Source organism: Capsella rubella, unplaced genomic scaffold (assembly GCF_000375325.1).
Source record: "Capsella rubella cultivar Monte Gargano unplaced genomic scaffold, Caprub1_0 scaffold_4, whole genome shotgun sequence".
Taxonomy (NCBI): domain Eukaryota; kingdom Viridiplantae; phylum Streptophyta; class Magnoliopsida; order Brassicales; family Brassicaceae; genus Capsella; species Capsella rubella.
Window position 1 is genome coordinate 9,495,593 of NW_006238920.1, and position 18,365 is coordinate 9,513,957.

The 18,365-nt window shown below is 37.1% G+C and overlaps 2 protein-coding genes across 3 annotated transcripts; one reads left to right on the top strand and one right to left on the bottom strand.

The window, feature by feature from the left end:
- Positions 1-50: 50 nt before the first annotated feature.
- Positions 51-13,201, bottom strand: LOC17887904 (187-kDa microtubule-associated protein AIR9). Of its 2 annotated transcripts, XM_006295953.2 has the most exons (38): positions 12,940-13,201; positions 11,447-12,295; positions 11,268-11,339; positions 10,972-11,037; positions 10,806-10,877; positions 10,654-10,719; positions 10,464-10,526; positions 10,309-10,374; positions 9,915-10,014; positions 9,346-9,447; positions 8,811-9,043; positions 8,608-8,722; positions 8,375-8,495; positions 8,067-8,242; positions 7,541-7,676; positions 7,253-7,353; positions 7,096-7,143; positions 6,630-6,814; positions 6,434-6,551; positions 5,689-5,816; positions 5,259-5,430; positions 4,872-4,990; positions 4,469-4,637; positions 4,271-4,355; positions 4,115-4,188; positions 3,910-4,029; positions 3,551-3,746; positions 3,341-3,462; positions 3,013-3,217; positions 2,658-2,731; positions 2,384-2,522; positions 1,880-2,061; positions 1,654-1,809; positions 1,378-1,509; positions 1,099-1,157; positions 946-978; positions 726-857; positions 51-646 (listed from the first exon to the last, which is right to left on the bottom strand). In XM_006295953.2, the coding sequence occupies exons 2-38, from the start codon at positions 12,248-12,250 to the stop codon at positions 470-472; spliced, it is 5,118 nt and encodes a 1,705-aa protein (XP_006296015.1). In that variant the 5' UTR covers positions 12,251-12,295; positions 12,940-13,201; the 3' UTR covers positions 51-469. The 2 variants fall into 2 exon arrangements, with proteins under 2 accessions (XP_006296015.1, XP_023640954.1); XM_023785186.1 differs by lacking the exons at positions 10,654-10,719; positions 10,806-10,877; positions 10,972-11,037.
- A 1,502-nt stretch (positions 13,202-14,703) lies between these two features.
- Positions 14,704-16,445, top strand: LOC17887869 (accelerated cell death 11). The gene is made up of 4 exons (XM_006294731.2): positions 14,704-15,064; positions 15,345-15,517; positions 15,727-15,875; positions 16,180-16,445. The coding sequence occupies exons 1-4, from the start codon at positions 14,873-14,875 to the stop codon at positions 16,284-16,286; spliced, it is 621 nt and encodes a 206-aa protein (XP_006294793.2). The 5' UTR covers positions 14,704-14,872; the 3' UTR covers positions 16,287-16,445.
- The last annotated feature ends 1,920 nt before the right edge of the window (positions 16,446-18,365 follow it).

Below are 18,365 nucleotides of genomic sequence, written 5' to 3' on the forward strand. Positions count from 1 at the left end.
AATAAGAGTTGAGTTTAAGGTCTGTGTCTCTGTGATTTGAGAGATCAATAAACGTAATTTGTAATTTGAATAAACAATTGTTAACACACTAACACGTCTGTGAAAACAAATGATGTATGCATTTACAGTCACTATTTAGTATTTAACAAGAACAAACCAAACATAAACACAAACCAACCTGAAAAAAAAATTGAGTATATGCAATTCAGGTGAAGTTGAGTTTGTAATAGTACTTCAAAAACCTGATTGAAATTTGATTTTTAAAACCCATTGCCATTAGGTACAATGCAGCTTTGGCTTTCGAAGGAAAATACTCTTATTACCAATACGGCGATAGCACAACATACTGGAACGATGGAAGCACCAAACCAAAGAGAGACAATTCTATCAGTGCACCGGGTATGGGATTTTAAATGGCACACAGAAAAAAAAACTTCACTCCAACGTAATCACTCTTTTATATTTCACTTCAACTATCGATTTTGAGTAGAGAATTGAGTGAAGTGCTGTTGAATCTCTGAGCAAAGCCGCGGATGACAAGCACAATAACATCACGGAGATGGCGCGAATGTACGACCATGTCTACTTCATGTTCACCATCCACAACAACCCTTAGCCTTCTTTGATCATTACGAAATGTCTCTACCTGGTTTGATGCAAAATGATATATGTTATAAGACAATTTGAAGACATAAGTGAATGTGGTCACAATCAGAAACACTTACATGGAAAGGAGGAACATAGCTTCCACGAACTTCAGTAGTTGCAAAAGACGTCTTTGAACCAGGTTTCACAACCTTTATTCTCTTCCTGTTCATTTCTAGCATTCGTCTCTCGAGATTACCCTCTCCCACAATCTATGTCATAAGCAGTTTCACCCTTTTAGAAATCCCAATTCAATGAACAAACAATCAACTGTAACACTCTAAATTATGAACTACATACCTTTTTTGGATATGGGTCCTTGTCACACAACACCTGATTCCAAAAGATCAAAAGAGGGAAACAAATGCATTAGGAACATAGCTTTCATCATCTTTTGCTTACATAAAACATTAAGGATAGCAAAGCTACAAAACAAAACAGAATTAATCTTACCTCAAACTTCACTAACCCAGTTTCTAATTTCTGCTTCACTTCCTTATATAGATCAGGTTCTGCAAATTAATCATTACCGTGAATACCACTTGAAAAAAAAGAAAAAAGTAGTTGTGGAAGATGCAACAGCGATCTCCCTTTAAGGAAGCTGGTCAAGAGTTACTGTATGCAAAATTGACGTCATATATAAAAGAAATGGTGACTATAGTAAGTAGGTTTTCATAACAACAAACAACGACGACAAAATTCATGACAGATAATGATTATGGAAAAACTTACCAACAGCAACAGGCTCTGTAGATGCAGAAACTGGATGGCCTTCGACACCATCCTCACGTATGGGTGTATATACCACGACCAGTCTGTATCCGACATCATCTACATTAGCTTCATACATCCTTCCTGTCTCACCTACAAATTTAATGAAATGTAAAATGGTTGAAACTTTTTTCCAGGTATTTGTATATGATCCAGGAATTGAGACTCTTACAAGAAATGCTAGCAATACTAGTATTTTCAAGAAGGAAATAACAATGTGACCCAAGTTCTGTCTACCTGGAATTGAGATGAGATCAGGGCTTCCAACCATTGATCTAAGCCATTGGATTTTACTTTTTCCCTCTTTACCACCAAAATAATTGCCTCGAACAGCATATAAGTTAGTATGGAAACCTTGTCCTTCGATCTCTAGCTTTTCTATCCTAGGAAAACCTGAAGTAGACAGAAAGTTGGTCACATCTAAACATCGTCAGAGATATTGGTAAACAAGATGCATACGAACCTGGTGATATTGGATCAGTCTCGGCATATGCTAGTTCACTAGACCTTCCAAACACATCATGTACTACACATTCACATTTAAGACATCTGCCAATATCCTCAAACCGCACCTTGTACGAACACGAAATTTCTGAGGAGAGAGCCTCATACAATATCTTATCCCCTGATTCCAGTGAGCGGAACCTGTCACAACCCTTGTTATGTGAGACTAAATCATAAGAAGTTTCTGAAAAGGTTTCTCTGGCCTCATTTGTTTTTAAAAAGAAGCTAATTATAGTTAAAAAGCAAGTTGCCAAAAAATAGAAAGCAGATTGACTAAGCATATCAGATACAAAGTTCAACACATGAAAACAATGTTTTCTATATAATTGGATTAAAGGCATCAACGCCAGCGAAGATCTAAAACATGTTTATTTTATGCAAATATCAATAGATCCAGTAAATCTCAAAATGTCTCGTGCAAATATTTAGCCAGGAATTAAAGGTCAGGTGAGATGCAATGTACCATTGGTATTGAATATCTCCTTTGTACTTGCTCCAAACAAGTTGTTGAATTTCAGTCTTTGGAATCACTTGGACAGCTGTGAGAACGTCACCCTGTATAGCCTTTCCAGTGAAAGCAAGCATTTCTACTTTTGGAACCTCTGTATTGTTATCAAGAGTGTTAGAATTGTGTCGCAAAGAGAACCCACAAAATAAACAAAAACAAAAATGGAAAAAATAACACAACAACAATAATCAACGACATCAAACTTTTTCTATCGATCAAGAATGAAAACCTGGGAGGATAATTTCAGTTGCCTCAGACATCTTTAGCTCTCCCACGACAGAATCTGAACGAACTGGTGTGTATCTGCAAAATAAGTTGAAAAATTTCTAAGATTCAAGTTCGCATACAAAAGTCAAAAACGATCATGGAGCTAGGGCTATCAGAACTTCGAAAACAACTACAACTGCCAGTTATTCGGGAAACTTAAAAGGCTCAGACACGTTAACACGTAACATAGTTTCTTTCAGAAATGGAAGACGAAGCTAAAACATTCAAAAGTGTAAAACAAAACAGCCATCTAAAGGACTAATCAAAGCAATGGATGCTTGTCAAAGCTGCAAGAATAAATGGCTGCGGAAACATACCCGAACAATATCCGGCAATTGTAATCTGACTCAGTCACCTCATATGTTTTGGAGTTTGCCCCAGCAATAAGATCAATGGTTCCATCATTATCTCTGTACCAACTGAATAGACTTGCACCTTCATGGCCACCAAAGTACTCTCCTTCTCCAGAATAAGCATCCGAAAAGAGTTTCTTCACATGAACATTAGATACCTCTGGATCAGCTGCAACCATCATTCACTTTATCCCTCAGAAAGCTTAAATCAAAAAGGTGATATCATGAAAGTAATAATTGCATAACAAACTAGATTGAAAATGAATATTCAATATTGGGACAATATCTGCACCTGGGGTAACAGGAGAGTTTGTTATCGAAACAACTGGCTTCCCACTTCTCCCATCCACGCGAGTAGGAATCCAGTACAAGACTAGATAAGCCCCCACATCTTCAAGTGATGGAGTATATTTTCTAAAACGAGAAACAGATCAGTCATACTTATCGAAAAAGACAAACTACGAAGAAATTTGAATACTGTTGGGAAATCTATGGCTCTTACAGTGTTCTACAACAAGCAACAACCTCTTCACCGGCATAGGATATTTCTGTGAGTGCAGATCCATGCAACTTTACCTTAGTTCTATACCAGATATACTCACCAACACCTTCATGACCCCCAAAGTAAGTTTTACGAGGCTCAACCTCTTGTTTCTCACAGCAGTCAGGAACTAAAAGCTCCAACCCCATAGGATTTGCTGTTTACATAGGAAAAATTGAAGGAGCCGAGATAAGTAAATGTAGAAACTAGTGCACAAACTCAAAAAACAGGGCATACTCTGTAGCTTAAATGGACAATTGAACATTCTGAAAAAACTAAGTGCGGGTTTGACATTCTTTAAAATTTGGAAAGACACTCACCTGGAGCAATAGCATCAGACCTGATACTCCTTGGACTCCCTTCTATTCCATCTTCGCGAACAGGAGTGTAAATAAGTTCAATGCTTTCCCCGACATCATCCAGTGATAAATCCAGAAACTCTGTTCAGGGATCATATTGATTAATCTGAAGCAGGTTTTGAGGGGCCAGCAAGGAATCTAAGGTATATAATGGATCAAAACTTACCATCATGACTCAATATTTCCTTAGCACCATTACTTTTCACCCTAACCCATTCAAGATAGCAGTTTCCCTTTATCCTGCGTTGCAAAAAAAATAATTTAGCTGTGGAGTTTTCCATCTCGCTATCAAATAAGTCTCAAGCAACTTTATAAAGTGTACCCTCCAGTATATGAAGCAACAAAGCTCAGCCGTTGCCCTTCAATCATTGATCCAAGAAATTCCAGTGATTGACAATTTGGATGGCCTGCAGAGAAATGAAATCAAAAGATAAATCATCTTACTTACACTGCTCCTTCATGGAAATGACTATCCCTTTAGATACTGTAAATCTTGAAATAAGGGAAGAGAGTATTATACCAGCTACAACTGGTCCAGTTAATTCCGAAATAACCGTGGGTCCACGAGCCCAGTCATTTCTCACGGGTTCATAAGAAACCGAAATGAAGAAACCAATATCATCGACTGACAGAAGATATGAAGAAGTAGTAGCACTCTTTATTTCGCAAGGAGTACCATCTGAATTAGTCTACAAGAAAATTCATATCTTTAGAAACAACTGAAGGCGTTCCAATTCCAGGCAGATTTATCAACAATAGAAGGAAGATAGTTAGAAAGAAAAACCTTCTATGAAAAAAGGAGATATTGATATACTACCAAGTACATTGGTCTATGAGATGCATATAGAAACCTACCCAAAAAGAAAAGAACAAATTTCCTAATATCATAATTTTGAAAATTTGGAAAATTTGAAGTTTAATACCCGGAACCACCGGAATATTGATGCTCCCTCTTCACCACCCCAATATTCTCTTTCTGTAGATAGCACTGTTCCCTCAACAGCAGATCCAACAACATGAAGAGATACTGCTCTTGGATTTCCTAATGATAAGCAAAAGCACATGAAATAAGCAAAAGTTGCTGTGCAGCAAACAGTGAAAACATTTGTCGGAAGATAATGGATTAAAAAAAAAAAAAACTTCATGTTCAATTTAGTTGCATCTGAATTCTACTTCAACTCATCTGTGATTCTCAGTCTTAAATGATATATAGGATTTAGCATCTAGATCATACTTACATTCGAAAAGTTTGCTAAACTAGTTTTTCTATGATCATCTTATAGCAAGGAAACAACAAGAAAATGCCTTACCTGGACGAACACGTTCCTGGCACATGCAAGTTCTTGCCTCACCCACAATACCGTCATCCCTTACAGGAATACATTGAAATGAAATGAATTTACCAATAGCTTCTTTAGTAGTCGTATACTGAAGAAGCCCAGAGGCTTCAGGTATCAATGTACCAGGGAGATCATTTTCAGCCTGCGTTCAAAGGAGTAAGCAAATCAGATGCAAGTATGCAACCAAGTTTCCTGAAAGCCACACTCAGAAACTTTTGCAACTAACTAATTATGCAAATATAGTTTTCTCTTTTTTCCTTTTCTGAATTATACTTTCACATGGATAAACAGAACTTCGTCTCACAAGACTCGATACCATGCCTGAAGCTGAACATAGAAACTAAAGTCTGGACTATATGTCAGAGGGAAATACCAGCATAGAAGAGCAAGAAGGATATACCTTATGATAATGCCATTCGTATTTGCTTTTACCTTCATGCCCTCCTATGTATCCATAGGACGCTGTCAATATTCCACCCTCAATATTGTCTCCGGTAATTGACAAGAAATTTAAGCTGGGGGGAAGGGCTGCCAGTTATTAAAATCAGAATAATTAGCACTAGAAACATGGTCATTCCAAATCAAAGAAAATAAACTTGATCACCTATTCACAAAACAAGAGCAGGTGAATACTTGGAACTAGATAGGTAGGACTAGATGTCGAGAGAAAATCATCCAGCAATTGGGATAAAAATATGAATGCGGCAAGAGTAACATATAGCTCATCACTCATGAATAAACAAATTCAACAAATTAATAAACTCAATAATAGTAACCAATACAAATATTTCACAGAGAAAATTGACATTTTTTTTTGGGAAATATCTAGTATACAGTTATTCCCTTCTATTGTGCATTTGACTTCCATTGATTCTACAACCTTTTCTCATGCTTATCAACTTACTGCATAGTAATGAAATCTAAAAGAAATATGTGTACGGAACAGAAAATATTACAACAAAAACCACAACACAAAATCCACAAAACAAAGAGAGCATTCAGAAAATCTTTTTGGATGGCAGGAAGAAAATGGATACATCGTTTGGTCACAAGTAGTAGATTTTGTTTAGCATTTATAAGATATGCCACACCAAAGAAAGAAGATACTAGGGTAAATATATCTATATCTATTTGATTTAACTTACTCTCAACTGCTCTTTCAGATAGTACATATACTGGTTCACCGCATTCACCATCAGGTGTCATTGGAGTATACTTTGCAACTATGTAATAGCCCACTGCCCCCAAGGGTATACGAAATGACTGGGAAAAAACGTTGATATGAGATAAAAAAAAAATCTCTTACCAAACTTTTCTGATGAGTATAATGTATTAGCCTACCTTTGCCACTTTTGATGTGCTCAATTCTTCAAGAGAGTTACCTCCTTCCAGGATAGAGCAACTGGATTTGAACCATTGCACTTTGCTTGAACCTTCAGTTCCTCCAGTAACAGTACCTGTTACAGTAACCTTACTATTCTCCCTTAAGTCACCAACTATCTTAGCATCTGTTACTTTCGGGGGTGCTGTAGTTGCAATAAATAAAAACAAAATGAGCCAAAAAGGAAGAGAAACAGTCCAGTAAATCCGAACAGGCAGTTCTAATGAATAAATTTATGTAATATCAAATGCTCAGCCCTATTACCAAGATGATAATAATTATTATTAATAAAAACAATTTCATGCCCAATAACGAGAACTAATAAACGCAAGTTCACAACAGTCAATAGTTAAAGCAAGAAGAATCCTTGGAAAACATCTTCATCCATAAACGAAGAAATCTGCTTTCCACAAAGTTTTAGCATACCTGGCTTAATAACACTGGATAAAGTTGACATAGGTTCCCCCTCTAGTCCTGTAATTTTTCTAGAATACGTCAGAATTCTCTACGGCCTAACCCTCTATAATTTGATGCTTTCGTCTAAGTAAGAATCTGAGTGAAAAGAAACGAAAAGAAAACCAACCCTCAAAATTTGCAGGTATGTAAACAAAAGTGACATGTGTGCCAACATCTTCCTTTGTCAACGTATACTCAGATGTTCCAGCCGATATCAACAAGAGTTCTCTGTAATATGACATACCTCAGCAAGAGTGTTATAATTTAAAAACTTGTAGAGGAACTTGTAGAATGCATAAAGTGAAAATTATCAAGAACCATGAAAGTGAATGTAGAGATACTTTAGTGACAACACATTCAAACACTCATGTTTGAAACAGATGGGCAAAATATAAATATCTACATGCATAGTTACCCCGTCTCCTTGTTCTTTCGCAACCATTCAAACTTGCTAGGACCTTCCTTGCCGCCAAAATAAGCTCCAATCCCCTTTAGAACGCAGCCTTCAACAGCATCTCCAGTAATTCGAACATTACTTACAGATGGAGGAGCTGCCACCAGGATTTATAGTTAGTAGCCTCAGATCCAGAAAATTTAACAGACAACGGCATTAGTCGTTTTAAAGATGACAAACAATGAAGAATACAAATAACAACCACTATACCACTTCAGTTTTTAGCATGCAAGTGAATCAACCTGAAAATAGTTGGCTGGAATATAAACTAATCCATAGATAAAATGAGATAAATAAGATTATTGCAAGCAGAAAGGTGAAGAATTCAAATGCAAAACAAGCAACCCCAGAGACTTTTAACCGTTAGTCAACAATGACAGAGATGAAAGCAAAGCAACACAAATGACAATGTTATGCGAATGTTGTGATATGCAAATGTTGAGACAAAGCAAAAGCCACTATCTTTGTAAAAAAGTCTTTCAGTCACCTGCTTTTACGAATTCTGTGTACTTGTACTGAGGTTCTCCTCTTGCACCTCCTTCTGTTACTGGTGTGTACATGAAAACCATACTTGATCCCACATCATCTAAAGATAACCTATATTCTACATCTTCAGCTCCATCGATCACCACGGGGCTCCCATTCCACTTTCTCCTCAACCAACTGGTTCAAAACAAAAGGAAACCACACCTCTTTGGTTACTAATTATAAGTCTATCAAGAGATTGGAAGGCACAAAATTAGAAGCTGGATGAATATAACAAAAGAAAGAAAGAAGGAAGGATAGATACTCAACCTGGTAATACACTTTCCAGGTATCCCGCCACACCATGCAACCACAGCTTCACCCTTGATAATTTTTCCCTCAACTAGGTCCCCATGTAGTTCAAGGCTCACAGCTTTGGGTATTCCCTTTCCTGCACAGTACTTCAATGTGATATTCTAGAGGACACCAGTTGATGGATACGTGCAGGGCTCAACAAAATGGAAAACGTCCATATGGCCTATTGTATAACCAGAGAAATATACCTCGCTGAACTGGTGAAGATATGGCAAATATGGATGGATATTCAGTCTCTCCCATAACAGGAGTACATTCTACCTTTAGAATTTTTCCAATGTCTCCACGTTTTGGCCAATAGACCTATTGTAAATTAGAGAAGGAATAAGAAAACAGATACTTTTAATACACCTGCACATGAAAATATGGCAATTGGCAAGGTAAATCTTACCTCCTTGGTTGCATCACGAATAGGAACAAAATTAGAAAGAGATCTGTCCGCCACAGACCATTGAAATCTCAGGGCCAATTCTTGATCTGTGGCAGTAGGACTTTCCTGAGCAAGACCAAAGTGACATTGACAGGGAGCTTCTTCAGAAGGTCGGTCAACATATGCTTCTTTAATAAGATAACCAGAAGGTAATGTGTCCTTCCACCTCTCAACCAAGAAGCTGAATGTCGATTCTGTTCATAAGAAGTTGCATAGATATGAATATTAAAAAGTTATTAGATGCAAATATGGAACTTGGGAGTTGAATCAATGGCATTTATGTATTCACATAAAATCTCAACCAGCAATTACCCAAATAGAAGCAAACACCTTACTTAAGAAAATCTCGAGAACCTTAGTATGGAAGAGATGAGAATGCTCATTTAATTAAACAGTCAACCTTTCAAGTGTTACCATTGATAACAAACAAAAATCAAGGTAGAGGACCATTCAAGCCACAATAAAGATTGTACAACTCTGAGAAATGATTTTGTACCTGCAGCCAGATCAGACTTGCAGAACTCCCAACCTTCTCTGAGGCAGAGGGCTGTTTGTGGAGGATAACGCTTTGCAATTGCCACTTCCTCACGAGAGAGATCTAAACAAGAAAATTTAAGCTTATCATGGACCACAGCGACCTAGATAAAAGCGAAGGTACATACCAAGAAAAAGCTTCTGAATCACTTCATTCCTAGATAGTCTTTTATATACAATCAATGCAGTTATTGTTGTCCAAATACAGCCAGTATGTAACTTGTTAATAAATAAATAAACTATATATTAAGGAACAGATGTTATTCCCACGATTCTAAGAAATTCAAGTATTCAACCACTCAAAAGTGATGGCAGAATTGCAGATAAATAATTTGTGTTTGTCTTTATTGATCCAACGACTCCTACCTTTTCTTACATGCTATTGTTTATATTTTATCGTCCGAATAATAATTACTTGGAAGTTCATATGATGAGTTAAAAACTAAACATGCTAGTCATCTTTCTCATGAACCGATCAGCCAAAAGCAAACTACAGCCATAATTTCTACGAGTTCTAAAAAAGAAGAGTACCTCTGTCATTGAATTTCTTCAAGGTAGGACCTACAAGTAGTATGGATGCCGCTTCCAAATGAGAAATTTTCAGCAGTGGATTTTCCTCAACCCGTAGATGCTGTAAAATTAAAAATAAAAAACACAAAACAAAATTACAAACTACGTATCTGTGTATATGAATTGAACAAATGAAACACCATTTTTGTTATTATATGGCCAAATTCCATTAGCCAAAAAACAAGTATTCAAATTGAACCACTGGTTCATAGTAGAAATTGATGGTTTTAAAATCTTTTATACTAAGTAATCTAGTGCCATGTGTTAACTAAATCAGTTGATCCGACCAACTAATCAGCCAAAAACTAAGAAATGGGAGAAAAAAAAATATATTAGGGAACATAAAGATTGAAACCTCGAGAACTGGTAGATATGGAAAGTCCTTCAGAGTTGTTATCTTGTTCTTACTTGCTGCTAGTACCTGAGGAAATTTTTTTTATGAGATGTCTAAAAACTCTGACTTGTAATAATGTACCGTAAACGACCTCAATTCGGAAACAGAAAATGTACCTGAAGCCGAGGCTGGCTTGCCATTGCAAGTGATTTTAATTTATTTTGAGCAACCGAGAGAAACTAGCATGGGAACAAGAAAGGTGATAGTCGGAAAAAGTCAGGGGTAATCTACAAGAAGAGATATAAGAACTAAACGTTGATAGCAATCATTTGACACATAACTGGAATAAGAGGCTATGATGCTCACCTCTAAGTTTGGAAGTTGAGGCAGACTAGCAAGTGATGTTATCTGATTTCCAGCAAGATAAAGTTGCTGCGCAAGTAGTACAAGATAGAAAATGCTCATCAAATAGCACTCGTGAAGGGAAGAACTAAGGACAGAATGGGAGAGAAAGAAACCTGCAGCATTTTGCAATTCTCAAGTGGTTCGAATCCAGGCCCTTTGAAATCATTAAAACTCAAATCGAGAACCTGAGATTAATGAAAGAAACCAGATCACAGCTAGTGTAAGGGTAAGTATATATTTTCTGAGCACCAAGAACCCTGGGGAAACAAATTTACTGACCTTGACTCGATTCAATATCTCAATACCTTCCAGCGTAGAGAGGAGATTGTCTCTAAGATAGACAAACTGGTAAGGAGTAGAAGTAGAGGGAAATATAATAAGTTGACTGATTGGGGTAAAAACTTCACATATTCAGGAGCTCACTAACAAAGTTAAAATTTCTTCCTTGTCGAATATAAATAACTACTCCACCCTACTTCTATTCAAATCCAAGATTGCCATATCTACATGAGCATCACTAAAGCAATGCGTTTGCACTAGAACATTGTAAAGTTATCATGAAAACATATGTTTACCTCTAAGTTTGGAGACAAATGTAGCCCACCAGAGGTTAGACTGCGAATCCTGTGGCCTCTGAGATCCAATCTCTTAAGCAATTACAGACATACATTCCTTAATCAATAACCACAAGAAGAAAAGAAGGATTGAACCTATTATAAATCTAGCAGGTGCAGAGAGGAAAGTGAGTTCTTACCATATCATCGCCAGCTTTAACCTCCACCTTTGGAAGAATAATAAGTCGTGAATCGCGGCTTTCAGGAGTAGCTGTTTTCTTCCGTCCAGAGAAGTTGGAACTCCGGTCTAGGGGTGTTGACAATGTCTTTGACCTTATACCACCAGTAACAGAAGGCGATGTTCCAGCTGAGGGAGAAGAAACTCTAGAAACTGTCCTCCCACTTGTAAGAGTAGAATGTGCTCTTCCACTACTGGTCCTGCTACCACTACTGTCAACAGATGAAGATGGAGCTCTTTTTGAAGACACAGAGACACTCATGGCTGGTCTAGCAGAAGACTCTGGCTTACTTAAACTAAAACCAGTCGACTTTGGTGAACTCCGACTACCTGGTGATACCGGGATAGACTTCTTACTATCAGGAGGGCTTGCTCTGGATACAGTCTTGGCAGAAAGGGTAGACGCTGAACTCCTTCTCAAATCTGGAAGTGACCGCCTTACGGGATCAGTACGTGAGGCAGTAGTAGTCATTTGTTTAGGCAAAACCTTAGAGGCACCAACAGACTTGTCTGTTACTCCCCCAGTGCTATTTCTCCTGATTGTGACAGGGGTGGAACCCGAGACCCGTAAAGAAGAAGACGCGGTTGGCTTAATCAAATTCGAACTAATGACTGGTTTCTTTTTAGTAGCAGCAGGTCGAGTTGACACTGCAGAAACAATCTCTGGACTTTTGGTTCCATTAGTAGTAGTTGCATTGTCCTCTTTCATCGCCTCTACAGAGCTATCCACAGTTTCTTCCTCAGCCTTAGCTGCTACTTCCTCCATTTTGAAATCAATCCAAACTTATATAACAGAAACAAAAGAATTCCCCTGGAAAATCAAGAAGATCAATCATTAACAGTAAAGGAAACTTTATTCATATCACAAATTTCTCAACTTTTTTATTTATTTTGTTTTGTAAACTAGAGCAACCACCGGGGTATGAAAACTTGTCCGAGTAAAAGACACAATAAAAGGAGAAAATGGCCCACGGACATTGTTAACATCACAAAGTGGAATGGAAACGCACGCGTATGGATTGGTATGGATAGAAACATACAATTAGTATCTACTTTATTGGGACCTCTCGTAGCAGGATTATTAAATTGATTAGAGTACGGAGTCTAGTAGCTTGTCTCAATTCAAGAACAAAGACAAACGGAGTTTTCTGGCTGCTTTCAGCTACACTGTCGGTTACCTTATACAAATTTTTAGTCATTTTGTCAACAAACCAATCCACATATATAAAAAAGCAAACATTTTTTAGACACTAGAAAAAATCGAGTAAATTTCTTTTTTCTTCTTGTGACGGAAACAGACGGAAGAATCAAATTATCGGAAAAAAAGGAAAAATAATGGTTTCTTCAGTCAAGCAAGCAAATGAACTTACCAAAAATTTCAAATTAATAAAAAAAAAAAAAAAAATCGAATTCGAGGAAGAAATATACGAGAAAGGAAAAAAAAAAAATACTTACAGAACTAAAAAAAAAGAAGTCAAGTAACGGAGTGAAATCAGAAGAACCCCATTTTCACCGTTCCGCAACAACTCCGGCGAGAATCCCGGCGACGATTCCGGTCGTCGGGAACTTTTGAAACAGAGCAAACAAGGCGGAAACAGATAAATGTAGAACGAGAAGAAGCAGAGAATCGAAACGGTGGTCGCTGATTATAACTAAGATTATTTCAATTTGTTGAAGCTTTCTTTATTTTAAGAGTGGGAATCAAATAGAGAGAGAGAGAGAGAGAAATTTGTTGAAGCTTTCTTTATTTTAAGAGTGGGAATCAAATAGAGAGAGAGAGAGAGAGAGAGAGAGAGAGAGAGAGAGAGAGAGAGAGAGAGAGAGAGAGAGGAAAATAGCTGGAGTGGAGAGAGGTTGGAGAAAGAAAGAAGAGTAACAGTGTGTAGCGGAAAAAGGAGTGTCAAGTGTGTGTTTAACAAAATATACACCCCTCTATTTCTACTTTCTTCATGTTTTCACCCCTCTTATTTCTTAACGTTTCATCCAAGTACCCTACATTTCAGAAGAAATTGAAGTTAAAATAAACGTAAGTATAATTTGTCCCCGGACTGAAAGTAAATAAAGGTTCGGTGTTGTTGCGTATTAATTTTTTGTTACAGACTCTCTTTTCTAATTTAACTCGGTGAAAACAGACTGATGAAAGTAGGAGACAGTTGTGGATAACTACAATAGTACAGGGGCTATAATGCAAAGTATTATTATCTAGGGTAAAAAGAGGAATATTTTAAAGAAGCTGAATTAGTGAGTGAGAGATAGAGAAAGAGAGAAAAGTTTGAAATAAGAGAAATAAAAATTGGCGGAAACCGTAAAGGCGGAGTAAATGGCAAGTGGACGTTTTTATCGAAAACTGATGAAATTTAATTGTTTGTTTTTAATACTAGTACTGTATTTTTTAACAACAATTCGTCACACAAGCAGTGGTTTTGCCTCAGAAAGTCAAGAAAACTTATATATTTTTTGTGTTAATTCTTAATACTGATCATATTTTCTTCAATTAATTATAAAAATAAGCTCCACCTAAGATTCAATTAATGTCACTATCTTTTTTATAAGTAATCAAAATAATTGCATCCCCCCATTCCGTCTACCCAATTATTAATAGAGATAACTCATTTAAATATAATTATCCCCCCCCTACCTATATAATTTTGATTCACTTTATTATTATTGAAAAGAATTGGAAGAAGAAGAAAAAAAAGCCAGAGTGTAACATAAATAAACCCACATTTGTTGAAAATGATGATCTTTTCAGTTTAAAGTATCCAGAGCAGCCATGTATCCCTACAAATCTTTATTCCGATGAAAGCTTTCATATCTTTGATTCTTATTCAGTATTCATCATTATACACAAACCCAACTATATATCTAAATCCCTTTATACTTTGCATAACATGAATTAGCTGTATTTGACAACATGATGATCTATGCTTTTATCTTCTTTTTTTTTGGTCAAAATGATCTATGCTTTTATCATAAGTTGTACTTCACACATTAACATTTTGTTCGGCTCAATTTGGCTTTTTATTTAAAACACACAATTATTGAAAAATATAATTTCGACTTTTTTTTCTTTGCCTGCATTATTTCGGTTGGGTTCGGTTATTTCTGTTGGGTTTGGTTTATAAGCTCACATTTACTTCGACGCAGCGTTTTAATACATTACGATGGGGGGGGGGGGGGGGGGGGATATTATTATCCAGAAGAAGGATATGTAAGATCTAAACGCCAAACGTCCTGCAATAAAACTGATCAGCGAATCTCGCCCCTTTTTCGTCGTCGTCTTTGCAGCAAAGTAGATTCCGCGGCAAAGACCACACCCGAAAAAATTGAAATCAGGATCAGAAGAAGAGAGAAAAGGGTAGAGGAGAGAAGGAGAGATCTTCATTCTATGGCGGATTTGGACGCAGATAGGCCGCTGAGAAAAATCTCGACCGCTTTCAAGGAACTAGCGGTCACCGTGAACTCGCCGAGTCCGGAGGTTCCTGTGGCGCAGTTCTCTCACGCTTGCTCTCTTGTCTCGCCTCTATTTGGTTGCCTTGGAATAGCTTTCAAGTTTGCGGAGATGGACTATGTTGCCAAGGTATATATGTTTATCGCTCTTCCGATTCAGTTGGGGAATAGTAGTAGATGCCAAATTTACAGAGGAGATTGTAATGATTTTTCATGGTTCCAATCTTTGTGTAGAGAGGTTTTGTATATATTTCCCCCCTGCAAGTACTGATGTGATATACTCTGAGAATGTTGGAAATGATTCTATCTTCTGACTTTTGCTAAATTTGATGAAATGTATGTTTCGTTTGTCTATTTTGGAGGATGATGGTTGGGTAAATGAGATGTTTAAATCGTGAATGTGACTATAGGTTGATGATCTCGTGAGGGCGTCGGGTTCTATATCAACATTAGTGGTAATGATGGACAAAGATATTGAGGCAAACTCTGTAAGAAAAGCTGGTAGTCATACTAGAAACCTTTTGAGGGTAAAGCGTGGTCTTGACATGGTCAGGGTTCTCTTTGAACAGATCATAGCTTCCGAGTAAGTCTTCTTCTCTGCACTTTCTCTCTCTCTCTCTTTTTTGCCTGTTTTGTGAAAATGTTGCTATATGTATAAATTTGATCCCCCGAGCCAGCTTGTACGCTGCTGATTTCAGTAAGGACATTGAAGTTAAAGAAAAATGGAGTCTTTTTTGGTTCAACCGTTCAAGATCAGAAGACTACGTGTATTAATTTGGATATCATTTGCAGAGGGGATAACTCGTTAAAGGATCCAGCAACTAAGTCGTATGCTCAAGTGTTTGCTCCCCACCATGGATGGGCTATTCGGAAAGCTGTTTCTCTAGGGATGTACGCTCTTCCCACAAGGGCTCACCTACTTAATTTGCTCAAAGAGGATGGTGAGTTGATACTCTCGTAACCACTGATTGTATGATGTGTCAGATAAACTATATATGCAGTAGTTTAAGTAGTTAGATTTAGTTTCAAGGTTTTCAAATATCAGTTTCCATGGGATTAGATAAATCAAATCACACAGCAGTCTAGGGATTGTATAACCCTCTTATCGAAAGAGAAAATGCTTTGATATTCAGTATTCACTCTGTTTGATAGATTTCAAAAATCGAGTTTCTTCCTCTTCATCATGTTCTCAAGTCTGCAACTTGCTGACGGGTTTCTTTTCACTTATTTTATGAATCTTTACAGAGGCAGCGGCTAAGATACATATGCAAAGCTATGTCAATTCATCGGGACCATTAATCACGTATCTTGATAATCTATTCCTCTCCAAGCAACTCGGTATCGATTGGTGAAGAGCCTGAAAGACTTATAATTATTTACCACTCTTTAGACAAAAATAACATATGTTCTCATCAATCCATGTAATGTCATAACAAGTGTGACGAAATACATTACATTACGAATAAATTGATTATGTACTTAATATATCGACTTATCTCTAGTTTTAATTACACCACGCACGTCCAAGTTCCAATCTGATCATGTATTATTTTGTCAACGTGGAGGTCAATATCTAAGCGTGAAGAAGTTATTTGAAGTACAATACTGTAATAGAATTAAATTATTTTATTTCAATGCGATCACGTATTTTTCCCAAGTTTATTCACGCTTGATTCATTTTTGTAAATTCTTTTTGTTAAGTAGTAGTAACTTAATTTCAATATAAAAAAAAAAAGGGGAAAATGTCAAGTGAATACCCAATTTCTAAAAATTGGTGGAGAAAAAAATATGGATTTCTTTTTCAATAGAAAATAGAAACACCATATGTATACCTTTAAAAAAATTTCTCTTTTTTTTTTATGATTTCTTTTTGAAAAAGAGATATCTTAAATTTAAGAGAAGTTATTGTGACATTATATATTTGTGTAGAAAAGGAAATACATATTTAAGCAAGATGCCCAATATCATTAAAAATTTAAGGGGTCTCACAATTTAAGAGTGTTTTGGAGAGTGTCAATTCAATAAATTTTTGTAGATATAAGTCAGTAAATGCATGTGTACACATGCGATGATGGTTTGATGATCAAGAAAGTACCGTAAAATGTAAAACTTCCAATGTTCTTTAGTGAAAAAAATGTAAAATTTTTACAAATCTTCCCGGTTTATTTCTGTTGAGCTTTCTAACCACAAAGGTGTCGACTTTCCTTGTGAGAAGAGCCACAACAAACCAAGAACAGAGAAGCGGAACTGAGAGAGAAAGAGATTTGAGAGAAACAGAGGACTTGCAGGTGAGAAAGAAAAACAGAGCACACACAAGCAAGTTTGTTTACCCAGTTCACTCCCAAAAGGGTAGCTACGTCTGGGCCGAGTCGGTGCTCGGAATCCACTAGATACTCACAGAGAATACAATAACAGGAACTACAAGTGATCCACTCTAATGCCCTTCACTAGCACTTAGAGCACACTTCGTAAGAACCCAAAACCAAAGAGAAAAAAAGAACAAGTTTATGCCAATACAAGTTTTCTCTAACTCTCTCTCTGTCGCATCAACCTTAACAACAGCGACCTCTCCTTAATGTTCCTTTTATAGTAACACACATGATACCTCGTGTTCTGACCTAAAGCAGCCTGCCTTGTCACTCGCAGCCAAACCAGCTAGCCTCTGACGCTTCTGCAGACAACAACAAAACTCCCTTCCTCTTTTGTAATCACTAGAAGACAACCTGCAAAACATCACTCTCGCAATGTATCCGTTTCTTCTGTGTGTGGTCCCAAAAGCATATCTAACCATGGTTTAGACTACTCCAACTGTGGTTAGATCTTGAGTATAGCAAAGAGTTTTGTCTGTGCTTAGTCATAGCTTGGACAGCACGGTTTCATCTTCACAATTCTCCACCTGAAACCATGATGACAAAGCTTAAACTTACACAAGTATACAAAAGGAGAGAGTACCTTATGTATCTAGTTGCAGGATTCCTGACTCGGTTTCCCCCCTGAGTTTTACTACTCAGGCCTGACCTGCAACAAGTTCAAAGCGGATTGAAACTTGTCTACAGGCAGTATCTTTGTGAAGATATCAGCAGGATTGGTCTCTGTAGAAATCTTCACAACATCAACTTCACCATTTGCAATAACTTCTCGGATGAAGTGAAGCTTGACATCAATGTGCTTAGTCCTTTCATGGTGCACATTATTCTTGGAGAGTGCTATAGCACTCTGAGAATCGCAAAAGATCTCCACACTCTTTTGCTCATATCCAAACTCTTTCAACAGACCTTTCAGCCAAATTGACTCCTTGACAGCTTCTGTAAGGGACATATATTCTGCTTCTGTAGTGGAAATAGACACAACTCTTTGTAATCCAGACTTCCAACTGATGGTGTTCTTTCCCAGGGTGAATACCAAACCAGTGGTAGATCTTCTCTTGTCAT